We start from the raw sequence: 22128 nt of genomic DNA on the forward strand, positions 1-22128 counted from the left end.
CCTGTATTGTATACACTGTAGACTGCTCTGCCCCTTCTAGTGGCTATGTACCCACGTTCCATTGGGGCCAATTAGCCTTTGTTTAATTGGATCCATGCCGCTCCTCTTTGGAGTTGGGTTACAATGGGCATCTGTATTTCAGTACCACTATGCCTGAGGAAACATGCTCTTTACTCTTGGTGCATATTCCTTGCTTGTGTTTTTGTTGTGGTAGTTTCCACCTTTAGTAGAGAGCTCTCTTTTCCTTATCCTTTCCCACCGAGGGGTGGCCGATCTTAACTTCAGTCAGCCGGTCTTCCTGGACCTACTGTGGGATTGGTCCGCCGACCCTCCTCTTCAGATTATGGCTATGGTGTCTAATTCACAAGTTAAAGAATCTGCGGCTAGATGGTTCCATCAGATGAACAAGTTACTCACCTTCGTTAACAATGTATCTGGTAGAGACATAGTCTAGCCGCGGATTCCTTAACGCCCCTCCCATGCTTCCCGCTCTGCGAATGACCTTTGTCTGCTCTTGGTCAGGTCTCGCCTTGCTATCGCGTAAGCGATGGCAAAGCAAGACTATTGTAAGGGGGTTTTAAAAGTGCTCCCAATAAGCGGATTGCATGGCTAGCACGCGCACAATCACGCGCATCGTGCCGCCATGCAATCCGTTTGGCATCGCACTTCAAAGGGTCCGCTCTCCCGCCCCCGTCAAGCGCGCGCGCCACGCTCCGCCGGGCTTGTTTTTTTTGCCTTCCATACTTCCCAAAGGGACGGACACATGCCGTAAAGCACTTTTCGCTACCTCGCAAGGTTAATTCACTTTAACAATACACCTGTGCGCCTAATCAGATAATTTCTTGCCCCTTCGACAAAGGATCAGCGTGCCACGCCCTCAGTTTCATTCCGGTCTCTCGTCACAGCAGGTTGCACTTTAATTAATCTCTGGCTTCCCACAACACTCCCCAACCCGCGCTCTGCATTCAAATAGGCGCGTTTACAACTAGGCAGCCCAAGCTGGCCCCAGCAGGGAACGAGTTAGGCCAATGCTGTTTGCTATGCAACACATACGGCAGCCAGGCGAGCAGAGTAGGAGATGTAATCTGGTGAGTTTTATTTACTCTCCACGTGGTATTTATTCCCCTGCAATTGCGGAATAGGAGTGTGTGTCTGAGAAGTGCGTGGAAGAGAGGAATGGATCTACTCCACTGCTCTCTGTACAAAATGTTTTATTGCCGTGTTACATACTACATTTCCAGCAGAATTGGCATTTCTGTCTGCAGATTGCTCGCGGCATATTTATTTTCTATGTCCAGAAACCAACTCCATACCACCTATCTGTTCTAACATTATTATTTAAAGAGAATGAACTGGGTGGGATCGACAGGGCACAACGTGCGTCTACTTTAATTTAATGGAAACCATTCTCATACTGTTTTATTTTTAAACGTGCATCCCAGCGTGTCAGATATAGCCACTGCCTATAGATAAGGCTCGGCGGCGGAGAGGGCAGAGAAGCAAAAGGACTCTGCCTCTTCTTTCTTGCCTAGCCAGACAGAGGCAGTGCAAGAGAAGTAAACACTGTCCTTATCAGCCTCCCCCCTCCCTCTTTCTTTATTTCTCTTCTTCCTTCTGTCTCGCTCCTCCTAACTTGCTGAAAACCGTGACTTCCAGACACGTTTCTTACCCTCTCTCTTTCCTCATTCGTTCCCTTGTGAAATGGATCCCCCAAAAAAACACACTTTTGCTGGGAATGTTTTCTGTCATTTTTCACTTTCTCTTCCCCAGGTTCCAGGTCCTTGCGTTTCTTCTCTTCCTTCGCTCTGTCTCCTCAGCCGGAGGGTTGCTCTCTCCACCGCCCTCAAAAGCTTTCCAACACCCTTTAATCTTTTATGATCTAGTTCATGTCTCTTGATAAAGCTGTAGAAAGACACTTCTCCTCTTACTGCAAGTCTTGAAGTGGCGGAACGGGGACAAGTTACTGCTCAGGGGCCCAATAATTCACACCTCCCTGCCTCTGACTCTCACACTTAAGGATTATTGTTTAACCTGATGGTTCAGCCTTGTAGCTCAAATCACCAGCACCATTCCAACCATCTAGCTTCCTCTAGCGCTGCAAGGCCATCTAGTGCTTTCTCAATTCATCCACCTTTCTCTCACCTCGTCCTGATTAACATTTCTTGGTAAAGTATAGCCTCTTGCTCCCAGACTTTCGCATTTGCGAGAGTTTGAGCTATTGGTATTCTAAATGACAATGCCTTTTATTTAGGTGTTTTAAAAAACATTCAAGCGGTGTGTGAACACCCATTTTGTACTTCTAGTCCTTGCTTACGAGAAGCCATGCTGGCAGCAAAAGAGGCATAGTTGCTGCCAGCCTTGCTTCTCGTAAGCAAGGACTAGAAGTACAAAGTGGGTGTTTACGCACTGCTTGCAGGTTTTCAAAACACATAAATAAAAGGCTTTGTGATTTAGAATGCCAATAGCTCAAACTCTAGTAAATGCGAGACCTATTGCATTGCAAATGCTTGTTTTCCTTATTCTGCTTCTGTTGAGGGGGGGTTCTCCAGATCTGCTGATCTGGTCTCTTTGACCTTACATGGAGTTCTTTTCCCTTTCCTCTTGGTACATCGTCAAATCAGTTCGACCCTTCCCTTCTGTTATAGGGTTAAGGGAGTAGAAGGTGTTTTTCTTGTATACTGTCATGCGTCTCTGTGCACTTTCCTATATGGTTTGTCTTTCTTTTACTTTTTGGCCTTTTCCTCAAGGGTCTTCTCTGGTATTATCTTACCCTTCTTTTCCCTTTTCCGTTTGTTCTAGAAAAAAAATCCTCTTTTTAGCACAGTTTCCACTGTCTTCCTACGTTTCGCGCGGTAACTTTCACAAAAGATGCTAACGTCCGCACGCTAGAGGGGACATATATGGCTTCACTGACGTCCTATCCGAAGTCGACGTCCTACGGAGCCATGCGGCGTGCAGAGGTACTGCTGAGAGAGTTTTCCGGGCCTAGTCTGACGCCTGAGGAGAATTTGCAAGTTAAGGAATCTGCGGCTAGACTAGGTCTCTACCAGATACATAGTTACCTAAGGTAAGTTACTTGTTCATTTGTCCTATTCATTTACAAGCTATTTAAATGTTGTGTGTTAGGAAAAACACAGTCATCTTTCAGGCTTTTATTTCACATTGATGGTCAGATAGATCACTTGCCAAAAACCTCTAACTGTAGTAAGAGAAAAGTAAACCGTATTTTCCAGGATAAGTTAAGTATCAATTAGTAAAAACATAAACTGACATTTGACCTCTGTTTTTGAACAGACAGCAAATGTGTCAAGATAAAAACAAGATTCAAAGGCGTTTTAATTACTCATTCACTTTCTGAATGAACAGAATACCTGTTCCTTTCAAGTTTAAGTTCAATCGCCAGAATGGATGAGTAGGTCCTATAAATAGCGCAACCTGATAAAATCTGATTCACCCTAGCGAGCGGGTGAATAGATTTTTTTGAGGCCTGTCCAGGGAGTTTTTTTCTGTTTATGGAGACTTTTTTTCTTCACAACTTATCATGTTTGGACTTCATTGGATAGCTTTTAAGTCTTTTCAGCTAATCCAAATGTGTTTTCCTCAAATTTGTGTGGTGAAGGTTTTCTCACAATGCCTTCTCTATTTGTGAAGTCACTTCCCGTGGGAGGAAGAAGGCTGCCACATAACCTCACTTTGACTGTAAAGTATGTCTCTCACCTACATATTCAGTCAAATCTTGTGGATTCTGTCAAAAAATGTCAAAAGAACCTTTAAAGACAATGAAAAAAATGCCTGCAAGGATAGGCGGAGGATCTGAAAGCTGAGCAAGAGAGGAGACACAGGAGGCAGGATAAAGAAGGGAAGTCCACTACTGAAGCTTTGCTTTCTCCTAGAGCGAACTACTAGGAGATGCCAAGAAATGAGGCAACATAAGCACTACTTCAGACACTCCCAATGTTCACTGGATTCCCTGGCACCATTGAGGTAAGCTTTGGCACAGACCTGTTTGCTGTCGAACTGCAGTTCAATAGCGGGTTTGATGGCGAAGAGTTTCTGGTTGACACCAGCACCAATGACTAAGAGGACATCGCCGGCTAGAATATCATTGGAGACGGACAGATCTCAGTCGGACAGATCGCCGTCAGACCATTCTTCTAAGGAACACTTTTCTGGCTGTACAGCAGGGCGCCTGTCATTTTCGGCGCTGGTTTCACTTCTGCATGAGCAAATGCCAAGAATGATAATTCCTGCGACTTGTCCTATTCGGGATCAGTTAGGACCTTTTAGAGCTGCCGTCTGTGCCAAGAATGGTACAAAAGAGCACTTTTGTCACCAATCAGGAAGATGCCTTTGCATTTTTACCTCTAATTCCATCTCTTTCAAGCATGTTTCCACCAGCAACACCTGATAGATGTAAATGGAGAAGATCTCCTAACCTATCGCCATCTCCATCAACCTGTTTCATGCCAGATTATTTTTCAACATACACTCGGTCACCAGTAAGGTAAGGTCTCCTGTGCGCACACCCCAATGGATGATATCACTACTGTTCGAGGCATATGAGCTGCAGATTATACACTGTGCATAGTTCGCCATCTTGTGTTGGGCCCGGATGTTTGCAGTTTGTTTTTCTTCTTGGACAATCTTTGGAAGTCACGAGTTCGGTGACTCCTCCTTCGGTCCGTACTGCGCATGGCCTTCGGCTCCATCCTCAGATTGTTTTTTTCCGCCATCGGGCTCGGATGTAATACTTCGTGCTCCGGCTTCGAACCTTTCCCGTTCGACCGTCGACGACAAATCCTCGTCCATCGAGATTCTTCAGACGGAATCCTCTTCTTCATCTCTCTCTTCGGCACTTCCTCGATTCCAGGCAGCGGCCTTCGGGTCTATCTCGACTCCGGTCTCGGCCGATGGAAAGGACTCCCTTCAAGAAGTGCCCAAAATGTGGGTCTAAGTTTCCCCACACCGATCTACACCAGGTGTGCAACCTCTGCCTCTCTCCCGAACACGAGGCCCGAGACTGCCCCGCCTGCAAGTCTTTTCGATCGAAAAAGACTATTCGGGATCGACTAGCTCAACGCACCATGGCGCACTCATCGACCTCTGCTCCACCTGACATCTTCGGAGAAGACACCGAAGCTTCGGGACAGCAGCACACCGAACAGGAGGACGATGTCGTCAGCGCTTCCGAAGCCGATGACTCTGACGTGGAGGAGATCACACCGGCGCAGAGGGTCGTGAGTACTCTACCCCCTCCCACTCCCGCGCCCATACCGAAAGAGACTCCGGTTACACCTTCGCCTCCGGGCCTAGGGAAAACCAACAAGCATACCGCTTCCATCACCCCACCTTCGGGCCCGGTGAAGAGGCATCATAAGTCTCCTGGCGGCTCGGGCTCGAGCCAGCCCGCTAGCGGCGCCGAAAAACACCCTTCGGCACCGAAGAAGACCACACCGAGCTCAGTTCCGAAGCCATCAGTGTCTAAACCTGGCCTCTCGGTGCCGACCAAACATAAATCCCTCGGCACCGACGCTCCCGTGCCGAAGCCTGCCTCGGCACCGAACAAAAAATCGGAGGCCCCGAAAAAGCATGGCACGGTTAAACCAACGAAGCCGTTGGCTCCGAAAACATCGGCACCGACAGAGGATTCGGCGCCGGAGGAGCTCTTCACGCCAGATCCTCGTCAAAAGTCTTTAACAAAGGATCCAAAGACTGGACATTTAACTTTGTCTTCCAAGAAAAGACATTTAGACAAGCCAGCTCCTCCTCCACCGCCAAAACGGAAGGACTCTGCCACATCCCCCTTCAGAGTACCCTCCCCACCACCTCCACCTCCTCCATCTCCACCTCCACCTTCTCCACCCTTGCCTCATCGCTCTCCAACCCCGTCTCCAGACCCTGATGACCAAGGGGATCCATATTATGAACCAACAGATGCCCCACAGGACCCCACTCCTCCGGGAACACCAGACCCATGGGAGGATTTTCACAATCCAGATGTCTCAGATGTGCCTCAGGATGATCTTTATCCATTCAGGCCATCTCCACCGGAGGATTCCCTGGGGTTCCACCACTTGTTGCAGCGGGCGGCACATTATCATGGGGTGGAGTTACACAGTGATCCAGTTGAGGAAGACTTCCTACTTGACACTTTTGACATCGCAGATAAATCTACTGCCATATTGCCCATGCTTAAAGGGGTGACCAAACATGCGGCAGAGGTTTTCAAAGACCCAGTCAGGGCTAGGGTCTTAAACCCCAGAATAGAGAAGAAATATAAGGCAGCCCCCACAGATCCTGCCTATATTAAAGGACCTGCTCTCTTAGACTCATTAGTGATATCCACAGCTAGGAAGCGATCCAATTCTCAGTCATCAGGTGAGGCTCCACCACCCGATAAGGAGTCCAAGCTCTTAGATGCCTCGCAAACTGCCAATATGTGTCGCATCGCCAACACGCAAGCGCTGCTGGCACGGTACGACAGAGCGCACTATGATGAGCTGGAGGCTCTCATGCAACATCTCCCAGAGAAATATAAAAATAAGGCTCATGAACTCATACAAGAGGGAAAGCTCATTACCAACACCTCTATTAAATGTGCCCTTGACGCAGCAGACGCAGCTTCCAGGGCTATAAACACCAGTGTTCTGCTTCGCCGCCATGCCTGGCTCAGAATCTCAGGCTTTAAGCCGGAGGTCCAAGTATCTATATTGAACCACCCTTTTGACCAACAACACTTATTTGGCCCAAAAGTAGATGAAGCCCTGGAAAAAATGAAGAAGGATACAGATACGGCGAAGTCTATGGGGGCATTACAATCCCACACCCCTAGACGCTCCTTTCGCCGTTCCTCCTTTCGAGGCACTGGCAGAGGTTACTCTGCCGATAACGCCTCCACGTCCTACAAGTCCCCTCCTCAGACTACCTTCTCAAAGGGCTATCAAATAGGTGGATATAGAGGGAACAATAATAAAGGCAGGGGCAAAACCAACACCGCCCGTTCTGCCACTCCGACCATGCAATGACTTTTCCCCGCTCCCCCCAGACCATTCCACTCCAGTCGGGGGCAGACTACAAGACTTTTTTCAAACCTGGGAGACCATAACTTCAGACAAATGGGTGACCCAAATTATTCGGTCAGGGTACTGTCTCGAACTAACATCTACCCCCCCAAATATTCCACCCAGGCACCGTACAATGTCACAAGAACATACCACACTGCTGAAACAAGAGGTACTCTCCCTCCTGCAAAAACAAGCTATAGAGCAGGTCCCCGTCAAGCAGCAAAATTTAGGGGTCTACTCTCTGTACTTTCTGATACCAAAGAGAGACGAGACCCTACGGCCCATTCTAGACCTCCGACCTCTAAATGCATACATACATTCAGACCATTTTCACATGGTAACTCTCCAACAAGTTCTCCCACTCATCTGTCAGGGCGACTTTCTCACTACATTGGACCTGAAAGACACATACTTTCATATTCCAATACACCCTTCTCACAGAAAGTACCTCAGATTTGTGGTGGACGGCCAGCATTATCAGTTCAAGGTTCTCCCCTTCGGGGTCACAACCGCACCACGGGTGTTTACCAAATGCCTAGCAGTAGTGGCGGCACACCTCAGAAGACAACACATTCACGTCTTCCCCTACTTGGACGACTGGCTCATAAAAGCCGCGTCCTACAACCAGTGTGTGCAATATACAAACACTACCATCCAACTACTCCACCAGCTAGGCTTCACGGTGAACCACCAAAAGTCCCAGCTGATACCGTCTCACACAAAGCAATACCTCGGTGCCACTATAGACCCCTCAAAAGCAATAGCCTATCCCAATTCAGCCAGAATCGCAAGCATACAAGCCTTGCGCCAAAGATTCCTTCTTCAGCACTCTCTCCCAGCAAGAGTGTTCATGAAGCTAATAGGGATGATGGCATCTTGCATCTTCATAGTGCCTCATGCAATACTCCACATGCGTCCACTCCAAGAGTGCCTAGCACGCCAGTGGAACCAGGCCCAGGGACAGCTGACGGATCTGGTGTTGGTGGACGGTCGCACCCATCGCTCTCTGCAGTGGTGGAACACCACAAACCTTTCCAAAGGGCGACCGTTCCTGGACCCGGTTCCTCAGGTGATTCTAACAACGGACGCATCGCTCTCCGGCTGGGGAGCGCACCTATTACACCTCACAGTGCAAGGTGTATGGACGCCACAGCAAAAAGTACTCCACATCAACCATCTGGAGTTATTGGCGATCTTTCTAGCCCTGAAATCGTTTCAGAAACAAATTTCAGCCAAAGCAGTCCTCATTCGCACAGACAATATGACTGCAATGTATTATATTCAAAAACAGGGGGGGACACACTCTCCCCAGCTCTCTCGCTTAGCACAGAGCATATGGAGATGGGCAATCCCACAAAAAATCTTTCTCCTGGCACAACACGTCCCAGGTATACAAAACACCATGGCAGATCTGCTCAGCAGACAAACGCAGCAAATGCACGAATGGGAACTGCATCCACAAGTCCTTCACCCATTCTTTCACAAGTGGGGGCATCCTCAGATAGACCTCTTCGCCACCCACGAAAACAAAAAATGCCCGAGCTTCGCCGCCAGATACCCACACCCATTGTCCAAAGGCAATGCGATATGGATGAACTGGTCAGGCAAATTTGCATACGCCTTTCCACCTCTCCCGCTAATTCCATTAGTGGTAAGGAAGCTACAACAGCACTCCCTCACACTCATTCTGGTAGCTCCAACATGGGCCAGGCAGCCGTGGTACACCACACTACTACAGCTCTCGGTGGTACCACACCAAAAACTGCACCTGTCCCCATGCCTCCTAACCCAGAACCATTGAGAAATCAGGCACCCGGACCCAGCTCAGCTCAACCTTGCGATCTGGCTCCTGAAATCTTAGAATTTGGATACCTTAACCTTCCCCCTGATTGCATGAACATTATCAGGGAAGCCAGACATCCTACCACTCGAGCATGCTATGCCGCAAAGTGGAAGAGATTTGTTGTTTACTGCCGTAACAATACAATCAACCCTTTAGATGTATCCATACAGCACATCATATGCTATCTGCTCCATCTTCAAAGGTGTAACCTGGCGTACTCTTCGATCCGTCTACACCTAGCAGCAATTGCTGCTTACCTGCAAAACAGACAGCATTTATCACTGTTCAGAGTGCCTGCTATTAAAGCCTTCATGGAAGGCCTTAAAAGAGTAATTCCGCCCAGGGCACCACCCTCACCTGTGTGGAATCTAAATGTAGTTCTTACAAGGCTAATGGGTCCGCCTTTCGAACCAATGCATAAATGTGAGCTACAGTTCCTTACTTGGAAAACAGCTTTCCTCGTAGCTATCAGTTCCCTTAGAAGGGTTAGCGAAATACAAGCGTTCACTATACAAGAACCCTTTTTACAAATACATCACAGCAAGGTGATACTTCGCACAAATCCAAAATTTCTGCCTAAGGTCATTTCCCCCTTCCATCTCAATCGGTGGAATTACCGTTTTTTTTCTCGCAACCTCAATCTGTTGCGGAAAGGGCTCTACATACACTTGATGTTAAAAAGGCTTTACTGTACTACATACAAAGAACGCAACCTTTCAGAAAGACTAAACAGTTGTTTGTCTCCTTCTCTCCACCGCATAAAGGCAACCCCATCTCAAAATCAGGGATAGCTAGGTGGATTGTAAAGTGCATACAAATTTGCTAGTACAAAGCAAAAAGAACATTATCTGTTCCACCTAAAGCCCACTCTACAAGAAAGATAGGGGCTTCTATGGCTTTTCTAGGGAACATACCCTTAGAGGACATCTGCAAAGCAGCCACATGGTCAACACCGCACACCTTCACAAAATATTACTGTGTAGACGTGCACTCCAAACAACAAGCTAGTGTGGGCCAGGCTGTACTAAAGACACTGTTTCAAACCACTGCAACGGATACCGGTGGTCGCCGCTAGGGTTGGGTACTGCTATATAATCTATGCACAGTGTATAATCTGCAGCTCCTATGCCTCGAACGGAATATGCTACTTACCAGTATGTATCTGTTCTTGGCATGTAGAGCTGCAGATCTATACACGCCCACCCGCCTCCCCGGCTACCTGTATCCGTTCCAGTCTATCTTATTTAGATACAACACACATGGGTTTCTTTACTATTATCACTACGCTCCATCTTTTCCCTGCTGGCGAAAAACAATCTGAGGATGGAGCCGAAGCCCATGCGCAGTACGGACCGAAGGAGGAGTCACCGAACTCGTGACTTCCAAAGATTGTCCAAGAAGAAAAACAAACTGCAAACATCCGGGCCCAACACCAGATGGCGATCTATGCACAGTGTATAGATCTGCAGCTCTACATACTAGTAAGTAGCATATTCCTTTCAGGATGTACTCCTAAGCGGCACAAATAAACGCAATATGGAATTGGAGGTCTTACACACATCTCCCTTTTGTAATCATGCAGACACTGTAGCCTAGAGCAGCTCCCAGCCAACTTTGCCTCTCATTACAGGATTTTCTGGAATGGGTAGAGGAAATATTTTTCTCTCCTGCAACCATTAAGATGGCAACACTTGAACTACAAAAGAAATCTAATGCACTGAAGCAAGCTTCACCTGGAACCTAAACCTGACTTGGTTATTGTCTCTGCAATAACAAAAAGGCATCCATCTGCCCCAAAAATACCAGTGCCCCCCAGATCATAGGGGCAAGAAAATTGATGCTGCAGGGCAGAAAGTATGTTGTACTGCCAGTGGTGGCTCCTAAGACTGTCAGCAACACAGCTTTATTGGGCTCATATGAAAGATTGCTGTGGGAGTGCCTGTCCTCCTTTGAGGACAATCCATCCAGTGAATGCAGGCGATATTTCCCGGTAATACTTCAGGCAGGACAGTTCGGTGATTAGTGTTGCAGTGGACTCTGTAGATATCAGCTACATAGTTCGGTCATGGTACTGCTTTCAGGCATATTAACAACATTGAAGCCATTCGCCCAATTAATAATAACAAACCTTTCTTTTCAGACAATGAGATGGAAAGAGTAAAAGGGAGAAACACTAAATGCAGTGGGGCTTGAAGGAAAGAAAACCATATTTAAACCCCAGTATCACTGCCCAGAGAATAGCTAACAAGACAGGCCAAGAGTTCAATCCCTTCCATGGGCCTACTGTCAATATGGCCTACACCACCAGCAAAAGTAAGGCCCAAACCACAGACAATCAATGAGAGGAAGAGATTAGCAGCAACCTCAACGATCCTTCTCTAGGAAATCCAAAAACCATTTCCAAGCAATAACAGCACTATAACCTCTCCTCTGTTCACCACTCTGGTTGGTTGAAGTGTATCAAAATGTGTGGAAGATTGAAGAAGTATTTCATCAGACAAGTGGGTCTTGCAAATCATTGTGAAAGAATACACTATCAAATTCAAATCCCTGTCTTCTACGATTCAATCAAAAAGTGCGCCAAAACATCAGTAGTAGCTTTTAGAACAGAAGGTAACTTCTCTGCTTAAAAAACGAGCAGTAAAAACTGCTCTTCCATTAATCAGTGGCAATGTATTTACTCAAGATATTTAGTTCACAATAAACGTCCCAAGAAGGAATTTCTTGAACTTGAGGCAACCCAATAAGTGCATCAGAAAACAAAAGTTCAGGATGTTGTCCTTATGCCAAATTTATGCTCAACTTACGAAAGTAGATCGTATGTGTTTTCATATCAAACACAAAGAGATGATGGACGGAGCAATGAAACTTATCAGACACTCGTCCCCAGTCACAGATCTGGGTTGAATCCATCATTGTTCTTCAGCTTACTTCGCTGCTCCAGTTCAGACCCAGCTATATGCAAATCAGTCATGACCCTGTGCCTCATGGGAACAGTCCAGCCCGAACTGCAAAGCCAGGTCTTCCCTGGACCGGAAGCAAGCATCCTGGGACCGGTTTCGGGGTAACAGCCTTCATCAGCGAGGCTAGCTTGAATCCAGTGGCAAAGTGAGCAAGGGACCGAAGTCGGGCATACCCTGCCAAATTAGGGTGAACACATGTGTGTTTTCATATCCCCATTATACAACAATACCAAAAGTTCCTGAGTTGCAGTGTGGGGGAGAAGCCCATTAACAATTCAAAGTGCTCCTGTTTGGGCTGAGACCTGCATCAAAAATATTTTTCATTTGCATGACAATTGTGACAGCTCTTTTAAAAAGCAAGAGGTTTTCATATAGCCATTCCTAGAAGGCTGGTTAGTAAAAGTTACAATCGCCAGAGCAGTCTTGATTAGATTTTAATACCACCATGCCCCTTCTTCATTATCAAGGTCTTCAGATCAACTATGGAAAATAAACGACGACTCCTATCCAGATCCTAGACTATTTAAGAGCACTACTCTGAACCCAAAAACTGAAGGGGTGTGTCTCCTTCAGGGTACATCTTTTTGAAGAAAGGACAGAACCTGCTGCAAACTCCATTTCCTACGCCTGATATCAGCCATGCTGGGAACAACCGCCATCTGCATTGATCTGGTTACTCAATGCATATCTCTTCATGAGACCTCTCCAACAATGCAATGCAGAGAAATTGATTCAAGACCGAACAATTGGGAAGATAGACTGAAGCTGGTACCACATACACACACCAGAGAATCAATTAAGTGGTGATTCAAAACAAGGAACCTTCTAAAAAGAACTCCTGTTTCACCAGAGCCAACCTTCTCAGAACATAGTGACGGATGTGTCCCTGATGGGTTGAGGAGCTCCCTAGAATATAGGGCTTGTGGTCGAAAAACCAACAACTACACTATATTAATGTACTAGAGCTAAAAACTGTTCATCTTGCTTTGAAAGCATTTCAACCTTCATTTATAATAAGAATGTTGCTCGTTCAGGCAGACAATACAACTGCATTGTATTATTTGAACATACAGGGCACAAAGTTAAGGACTCTATCTCTAGAGGCCCAAATAATCTGGCATTGGCGTCTGGCGAGGAGTCTGTCCATTCAGGCTGTATGTAGTAGGGATTCAGACCTGTCAGGCAGATTTCTTAAGCATGTTTTTCATCAAATACCATATATGGGAAATAATGCGTACTTTAAAATATTTTCTGGGACTGGGGATATCCTTCAATAGACCTGTTCCCAACATAGCAAAACACAAAATGCCAAATCTTTACGTCAAGAGTGTGGAAACCAAGGTCATTGGGTGATGCGCTTTTGATAAATTAGACCAACACATTTTTTTTTCCATTTTTCCAAAGTTGGCACTAATTCCATCAGTGCTAATGAGACTAAAGCTTTGGAATGCAAAGATGTGTGTCGCCCTCGAATGAGCGCAGCAATGGTGGTTCCCAAAACTTGTTCGTCTGTCATAAAGACCACACAAGAAGATGTTGTACAGACCAAATTTGCTGTCTAAAATGCAGGGGAATATTCCTCATGCCAACTTAGTTGTTGTGTTTGGCTGCTCGTCTTCTGCGATCTAGCAATATGAACCATTATGTCTACCTTTGGAATGCATGAACATACTCGGGAAGCTAAACAGCTTACCGCAAGGAACTCCTACATTTTTAAGTGAAAGAGATGTGTCATCTAGTGTCTGCAGAATAACCATGATCCCATTCAATGGCATGAAAATGTCATAATACCTTATCTTCGCTGTCTGGCAAAATCAAAGTTGCAGTATTCTTTGATAAAGTCCATTTAGCTGCCGTTACTCCTTACATAAATGAGCCAAATCAAAAATCCCTCTTTACATTTCCAGTGATACAAAGACTTTTTGGAGGGACTGAAGAAAGCCCATTCTCCAAGAATGCATCCTTCTTCCCCAAGAGAACATAACTTGGTTCCATCTAAACGAATGGCTCTACCTTTAGAGCCTAACCAAAGGCATCATTGCAACACCTTTCCTGGAAGGTAGTCTACTGGTTGTGATCTTTTCTGATAAGAGAGTTAGTTGTTCACTTGATCTGCAGTTGAACTATATACGGTTTTTCATCACAATAGGATAGATTTGAGAACACACCCAAATTTTGTACCTACGGTATTTTTCAGCAGTCCATCCACTCCAGTGTAAAAAATGCTACACTCACTAGATATTAGAGTGTTAAAATATTAGACAGAACCAAAGACATTTGCAAATCCACCCATTTATTTGTAAATTCTGGACACCTCTGTACCAGTAATAGTGTCCACTAGGTAAACATAGTGTCCTGCATAGCACGTTATGACCGACAAGCTAATAAACCTTTGCATCATAGACCAGTAACACATTCCACAAGAGAGAAAACAGCTACAGCTACTTTGGTGAGGAATGCTCCTCTCTCTTAAATTTTATAAAGCTGCTACGATCTGTTTGACCTCTTTCAAACATTGTTTGGGTGAGGACACTAAAGCAGATTCATTAGTTAGTCAGGCCGTTTTAAAGAATCTCTTTGGTTAAGATTATAGATAGTTCTGTCTGTTTTATATCTTGTAGGTTTATGGGAAAATATTGTTATTTACTCGGAGATATATTATTGCTAATTTATTCTACATTTATGAATGAGTGAGGATCCCACAGTGCAGAAGATGTTATTTGTAATTCCAGTTCTGCAACAAAGGAATCCTTACTTAAGTCTTAATAAGCCAGCCTCCTCCCCGAATACCATTGTTTTCATTGGTATTAACTTTGAACTTCTTTTTTTATCTTTCAAAAAGAACAGAGCTCTTTAGGCAAACTACCAGTAGAGTGTATGCTGGGAGAGGGTGCTTATAGCCCTTGAAGGAGCAGTGTCCTACACTTGACCTAGTACACTTTAGTTTAGCAGGCATTCTTTTTCCTCTCCTGAAATAGAGAGTTGCAGATGCCACTATCCTGGGGAGCTAGCATTTTTCTGTTAGGTGCTGTAGTGTAGCCTTTTTTGCGTGTCCCTAATTCGGCTATTCCAGTGAGAGAAACTCAGCAGAAGTCTTCCAGCTTAACTCAGTGGAAGTAACATATAAATGACTTACTTTGAAACGTCTACCGCCAATGAAGATTTTTTTAGTATATAATAGAAAATGAGAATTCTCTGGTCTCAACACGTTGGCAGACATATTCTACATATATGATTTCAGTGACTTTTTCTACAATGTATAACTGGAATTACAAGTACGAAATATTTCTTTATGCTAAATTTTATATTACAATTCCTAGGTCTAATGAGCACTGATGCCGATCCAACGAACATTAACCAAGCAGCATTCAAGTGCAGACATGCTGCCTTACAAGTCTATTGACACTGACGAGCTATGCAGCGCTGGGGTCTGTAAACTGTTGTTCTCTTTAGGAGGGGCCTGCTTGCTTACTGGTTCCTTTAACTTAAAAGTAGAAGACTGCTCAGAGACACCAGCCACAACCCAAAGTTGTCTCCTCGCCATCCTAAGTGTATCTATCGCACTTTATCCTTCAATAATGGAGGGTTCAGGCTAAGTCTGCCCTGCACATATGCTTAATCTTAAACTGCATAGATGCGCTCCTGCTTGGCTTTTAAGCTCAGTGGAATCAAATATGACAGATTTGGAGAAAAGAAAAGAATATCTACGAATGAGAGCTGTAGGTAACAAATCGGCTTATTAGTTTGGAGCTCAACTGTGCAGAGGGGAAATGGAAGGATGTAGGACTGGTTGGAATTGAAACATGTCCTCCAGTGAATAATTGCAAAAGTGCATCAGTGCAACTGTAGAAGTGCAGGAGGTATTGTGCGATTCAGTGTTAAAGTGAAAGGATGGAAAACGAGCCTGAAGAATAAGTTTCATTCTTCAGGAAGTCCTCCCTCTTTGCAGAGCTGTAAGAAATAACTCATGAGTTCCTTAAGCTGTGCCAGTCCTTGCAGTTCTGTTGCATAAGGATGACCGAGCTCTCATAGCATGTACAAGCCTGGTGACGGGGTAAAAAATGATGTGAAGCCTGTATCCTGATGCATTGTGGATTTCAGGGGAGGTACTAGGGGTCATCTTTAAAGGGAAACTGTCAGTGAAAAACAAGTAATGTTCCGAGCTCAACATTAGATGGCAGGAGAGTAACAGCACTACAAACTCAAACCGAGTGTTACAGGGAAGTAATGTTTTACTTCTTTACGTGCCCATTGTTGAACTCTACTCAGTGTTGGAATAGAAATGTTTTAGCCGAATTCTTTATGCATTGCATGTCTTAAGTTAGCATTCGCAGCACTTCAGCCGCCATTTTGAGCCATGATCGAAACTAACTTCGGTCTCACTCTGTCCGCCTCAGCAGAAAGCAGCTACGATATATTTTTTTTTTGTATTTCTCCAAGGTTGAGCTTTGATGTACTAATGAATAGACTGTTTTGTCATCACATACCTTTCTCACTAGATAGGCCTGCTCCCACCATTAGAGCGGCGGGCACAGGCAGAGTAACCTTGATGCTGAGATAGCATGTACCCGGTCCCGAGATTGCAACTCATCTTTCTGTATCTCCTTTGTTCACCAGCTACCAACTGGAAATTTCCAGTCTGTGCATGTCTTTAGTGATCATGAAGATGTACATTGTCTGTTACCACGTTGGCAGAGGTCAGTCCCTGTACAGCAGTCTTGAGGAGGCTGGTCAGACCGGACTCCACTCGAGTGTACCTCAAATAAATACCTTTGGTTTGTATTCTCTACTGTCTTACTGACTTCATTTGTTAGGAAGGTTGAGACGTGGTCGCGAGTGACCCGGGTGTCCCTAATCTGGTCACTTCCTTCATCAGTGTGGGGTTAGGTGCAGGTTTGGTGGTTAATTTTGTTTCTCATGCTTTAACTTTTCACCTTGATTTCCAACAGCGGCCTTCCTCACACAGTCCGTTTGTCTGGACGACACAACAGTGAAGTTTGAGATCTGGGACACGGCCGGCCAAGAGCGATACCACAGCCTGGCGCCCATGTACTACCGAGGAGCCCAAGCAGCTATTGTGGTTTATGACATCACCAACCAGGTACGTAATCCCAGGTTAACAGCTTTCAGGGCTAAGAGCTGCTTAAAAAGGCCATGCTGATCAAAAGCTTCCCTGATGACATTTGTAGGTGTGCCAGATTGAATTGTTGTGCTGCAGCAGCTAACAGGTGGTTTGTTTGTGGCATGCTTGGCCTGTGTCCAGACTCCCACTGGCCGCTACTTGTCAGAGGGGTCAATTCTAGTGGGACTGGGGCAGATTCTGGAGGCAGTATAGCAGATATTTTGCCATTACAACTTCCATAGAAAAGGCAGTACGCAGAATTGGACTGCATGCCAGAATGGGATCTCGGATTCACTGCATGCATTGCCATCTATATGATGGATGTATCTGCACATATGCATAATCTCAATCCAGTCCTTTTAATAGATGAATTTAAAAAGAGAATATTATAGTGTTGTTATGAATGAAAATGTGATGTGGCTGGTAACAGTGCTTTACTTGAGTTTTTCATGGGGGCATTTTGTGTGGACGATGTTCTTGAAGCTATTAGTGATGGCTATTGGGACTGTAAAGTAAATGGTTGCAGGATACCCATCTCATTGGCTAATGTCTTCTTGCTGCAACTCTCATTTGCTTCTTTCGGAAAGCGCAATCGTGCAGCTAGCATCATGAATCAGTTGGACATGTGGCACTTTACCCGACTCTTGTTTATTTACACAGGAAACATTTGCACGGGCAAAGACCTGGGTAAAGGAACTGCAACGACAAGCCAGTCCTAACATCGTGATTGCACTGGCAGGGAACAAAGCAGACCTTGCCAACAAGCGCATGGTGGAGTATGAGGTGAGTGAATGAGTCTGACGATTATAGTGCAGACATCGTCTAGGCCTTTGTCTGGTTTCTCAACATCCACCGGGCCACACCATATACCTTCAGATACAAAATGCTGACTCTCCTTGTTCTACAGATACTCTATTGTTCTGATAGTATATAAGATTTTCAAGCTGGTGCTCAACACCTTGTTACTGGTGCTGAAGCCGCGCAGCAGCAGCAGGCGATATACACCATAAACTCAAAAGCATGAACGGTGTCAAAATAATCTAAATGAGAGGCATAGCCACTGATATGAAAGAATGTGCTTTATAGTTAGCAAAAGGCATATGTTATCCAATTGATATGGAGGAGCCTAACCTCTCTTTGGCAGCCAATCCTCCTTCAAAGAGTTGAGAACTGCAAAGTGTCCATGTCAAAACTGTGTAGAGTCTGTGGAAAAAACTAGGCTTATCTGTTGTTTAGCCCATTTCTGAATCCCAAATAAATCTAGTGCTTTGAGAAGTAGTTTGCAGGCTCATGCCCTATACAAATGCTCTACTGTGATCTGATGGCTTTGCTTGATTTCCAGGAGGCCCAGGCGTATGCAGACGATAACAGCCTTCTGTTTATGGAGACTTCTGCCAAGACCGCAATGAATGTGAACGACCTCTTCCTGGCAATAGGTGGGTATGTCCTGTCGTGTAGCCAAAGGTAGAGCAAAATGGCTGCCTACTTAACCTAAAACTATGTAGAGATAGGTGGGAGGGGGCAATGGATATGTAAATAAAAATGTAGGCTTCACCAGAAGGCATGTGTTGCAAAAGCGGTTTTGGGGAGGCACTGGATGCATCAAGCTGCTTATTCTAAACCAGTGAGGGTTGTGAGGAGATTTGATTTGTAGGTGATGCAGCATCTGGCTTAATCTAAAGCAGTTTGGGAAGGGTGGTTGACACTTAATTAGTGAAGGGAAGGTGAGACCTTGTAACCTGGAAAAGGTCACAGATAGAATCCTACACCTGAGATGATGTCCTGGTGCATTCCGACACTAAATAGTCGCCGTATTATGTCAATGTTCGAGTCTCCTCCGGTCACTAAGGCTTTGACTTAGAATGAACAAGCCTTCTGTCCTGGTAGAATTTCTGTAAATGAAATAAATGCCTTGGTGGGGGCTGAGAAAGTAACTACATTACAGTTAAAATGCTGTTCTTCTTGCAAACTCGTGATTGGACACACACTCGCATAGATGAGAGAATGCAGGAATCTCAACACATCTGCTGTGTGTCGTCACGCAGATCTGAATTGTTTGCGCATGCAGGTGGTAGCCTCTGGTGTCCAGGCGAGATTCTGTCTTCCAAAAGGGCCATAAGTTGTCTGCCAAACCCACGCAGGATTTTTAAGCAGCACTTGTTAGTAAATATAGGCCACACAATCTGCCTGTCACAAATTTATATTTAGTTTTCCGTGCATTTGTACCTCAAATATGCCTCATTCTTACTAGGGTCCCTTTTCTCTATTTGGAATGATGGTCACTTAAATCTTTTTTCTGTGTCTTACGGTTACTGCCAGCATGCAGTCCTACCTGTGGGCCAATTTTTTATTTAAAAATCTACTATTAGTACTGGAAATGAGTGAAATCTATCCTGACTCAGGATCTGGTAGCTCTTATTTAGCCGGATTCAAATCTGCTTTGGTGAAATGTGCTAAGCTGCCAAGATATGTCTTCCCTGCCAAGCCATGCCTTCCCTGGACCGGAAACAGCATCCTTGGACCGGTTTCGGGTTCATAACCCTCATCAGCCAGGCTATCTTGAATCCAGTGGCAAAGTTCAGGCTGGACTGTTCCCATGAGGCACAGGGTCAGACTGGTTTGTGTTGTAAATATCGTTGATGTATGCAGCAGGACACTTCTTTGTAGTTTTAAGATAGGTTTATTAGGAACACAGCAGAGTGCACACCTCACCAGCTGACCAGACCATCAACTGACAAGAGTGGAACCTTCCAACAGTACAAGGTAGAATGCACACAGGTATTCTGGGAGGCTGGGGAGATGGAAACACAAAGGAAGGTCTAATGGCCACAGGTGGCCATCTTGTGAGGAGCACAAGTATACTACACATCTTCCTCCTTTACAGAGAAAAGGTCCTGCAACTTGAACCTGGTCAGTGACCCACAGAACTGTGCCCAGAGAACTGTGAGCCCTTGGAACCCAGAGTCCAGTTTGTGCGAGTATTGGAGAGGAAGGTGCCATCCGGTGAAGACCGTTCCTTCAGCGACCACACAAAATTGTGAAGATTATCCTGGTGGTAGTACAAGACCATCCTGTCCCATAAATTACACCTGGATCTTGCTGGAAACTGGGAAATACTGGAGAATTTTGATGTGCACTGTGTAGTACTAGATGTGAGGACACAGAGGCATTCTGCAGTGCAAATAAAGGAACAGTATAAGCTTGCTCATTGGGCAAGTGCACACTCATTGGAAAGGTGTTTGCAAATATATGGAATCCAGCATTTGCAAGTATAGGGGAATCCATGGCAGCCTCACTGTTGCGATGGGTAAATTTAGTTGATGTATGCAGCAGGACAAAGATAGGTTTATTAGGAACACAGCAGAGTGCACACCTCGCCAGCTGACCAGACCATCAACTGACAAGAGTGGAACCTTCCAACAGTACAAGGTAGAATGCACACAGGTATTCTGAGAGGCTGCGGAGATGAAAAAACAAAGGACGGTCTAATGGCCACAGGTGGCCATCTTGTGAGGAGCACAAGTATACTACAATTTGCATATGGCCATCACTTTGTGAACACTCTTGGTGCTGATTTTAGTCCGAATGCTAGCACTTTGAATTGGTAGTGTGTTTTGTTGATCACAAATCTTAATAGTTCTTTGTGTCTTTTGTTCATGGGAATGTGCATGTAGGCGTCTTTTAAGTCCATGGTTGCCATGTAGTCTCCTTTTTGCAACTCAGGAATCACCTCTTGCAGAGATGTCATTTTGAACCTTTGAGTTTTTATGAATTTGTTGAGAAATCTTAGGTCCAATATTGGATGCAGTGTTCAGTCTATTTTTGGAATTAGGAAGTACGTGGAGTAAATGCCTTTGTTCCTTTCCTTGAGTGGTACCTGTTCTATGTATCGTTGGCTTGCAGTTCGAACCTCTTGGAGTAACTGAGTTATTCTCTCTTTGAATGTATGTTCTTGTGTGGAGGTAGTTTGCTTAGCTCTATGCAGTAACTGTACTGTATTATGTTTAGGATCCATTTGTCTGAAGTGATCTCTCTCCACTTGTGGAGGAAGTACTTTAAATCTGCCTCCTACTGGTGTAGTATGCTGTAGGAACTGTTTGTTCATAGGATGTTGTTTTGCTAATGATTGTCTTGTTGGGAGAACACTCTGATGTTCTTGGAGTGTGTGCAGTGTGCATGCCTTAGAATGCAGTCACTTTGTTGTAGTTGGAGCTCCCCCTCTTTGCGGAAGGCCTCTTCTCCGGCACGTCCTCGGAAGGATGATCTTCCTTGCTGGTATTGCCTATTTTGTTCCTGCCCCGGTTGTCCCAGTCTTACTACTTGGTGAGTTTGTTGCTATGTTTGATGCAAGGTTGTAGGTGACCTCTTCCCACTGGTCTCCTTGAGAGTGTGCCTCTACGCATGCCTCTGAATTGTAAGGTGCCCATGGATCTTGCTGTTTCATTGTCCTTTTTTAATTTGGATCAGCTTGTCATCCATGACTCTTCCAAACAATTGTTCTCCATTGAACGGTGAGTTCAGTATATTGTTCTGCACTTCTGGCTTGAAACCTGAGATTCGCAGACGTGCGTGCCTTCTTTCGGTGATGCAGATCATCATTTGTGTGATAGGTGTTTCTGCTGCATCTAGGGCTGATTTTAAGCATGTGTTAGCTATGTTCTTTCCTTCTTCCACTATGTGGCTTGCTCTTTTTGGAATTGTTCTGGTAGTTGCTTTAGTAGCTCTCCTACCTCCTCCTAATGTTCATATGCATGCCTTTTGAGTAATGCATTTGAATTTGCTATGCACCATTGATTTGCCGCACTTCTTTCGACCTTTCTCCCCATAAGGTCCATCCTCTTGCTTGTCTGGTGGTGAACCCATGGTGGTTCGAACATTAGCCCTTTTCCTAGCAGTGGATATTATTATGGAATCCGCTGCCACTGACCCCTTGATGTTATTTGGGTCTTTTGAGGAATGTTTGTATTTTTTCTCCCCTCTTGGAGTGACTACCTTACATGTGGCAGGCCATTTAAGTGCTTTTTTCCCTTGATCTAAAACACTTGGCAGATTAGGGAGGAATTGGCTTCTTGACTGAGTAGAGCAAAACCAAAGGGGATGATGGACGGAGTGTTGAGCATTGCAAGCACTCCCCCC

At 45.2% G+C, this 22128-nt stretch overlaps 1 protein-coding gene across 3 annotated transcripts in view; it reads left to right on the forward strand.

Annotated features, from left to right (window-relative positions):
- Nucleotides 1–22128, forward strand: part of RAB5B (RAB5B, member RAS oncogene family) — a 154678-nt gene that overhangs the window by 90421 nt on the left and 42129 nt on the right. For all 3 annotated transcript variants that reach the window (XM_085600276.1, XM_085600277.1, XM_085600278.1), the window contains 3 exons: nucleotides 16820–16971; nucleotides 17653–17775; nucleotides 18335–18428. In XM_085600276.1, coding sequence (XP_085456402.1) covers nucleotides 16820–16971; nucleotides 17653–17775; nucleotides 18335–18428 — 369 coding nt within the window. The remainder of the gene's footprint in view (nucleotides 1–16819; nucleotides 16972–17652; nucleotides 17776–18334; nucleotides 18429–22128) is intronic.

Source organism: Triturus cristatus, chromosome 4_2 (genome assembly GCF_964204655.1).
Source record: "Triturus cristatus chromosome 4_2, aTriCri1.1, whole genome shotgun sequence".
Classification (NCBI taxonomy): domain Eukaryota; kingdom Metazoa; phylum Chordata; class Amphibia; order Caudata; family Salamandridae; genus Triturus; species Triturus cristatus.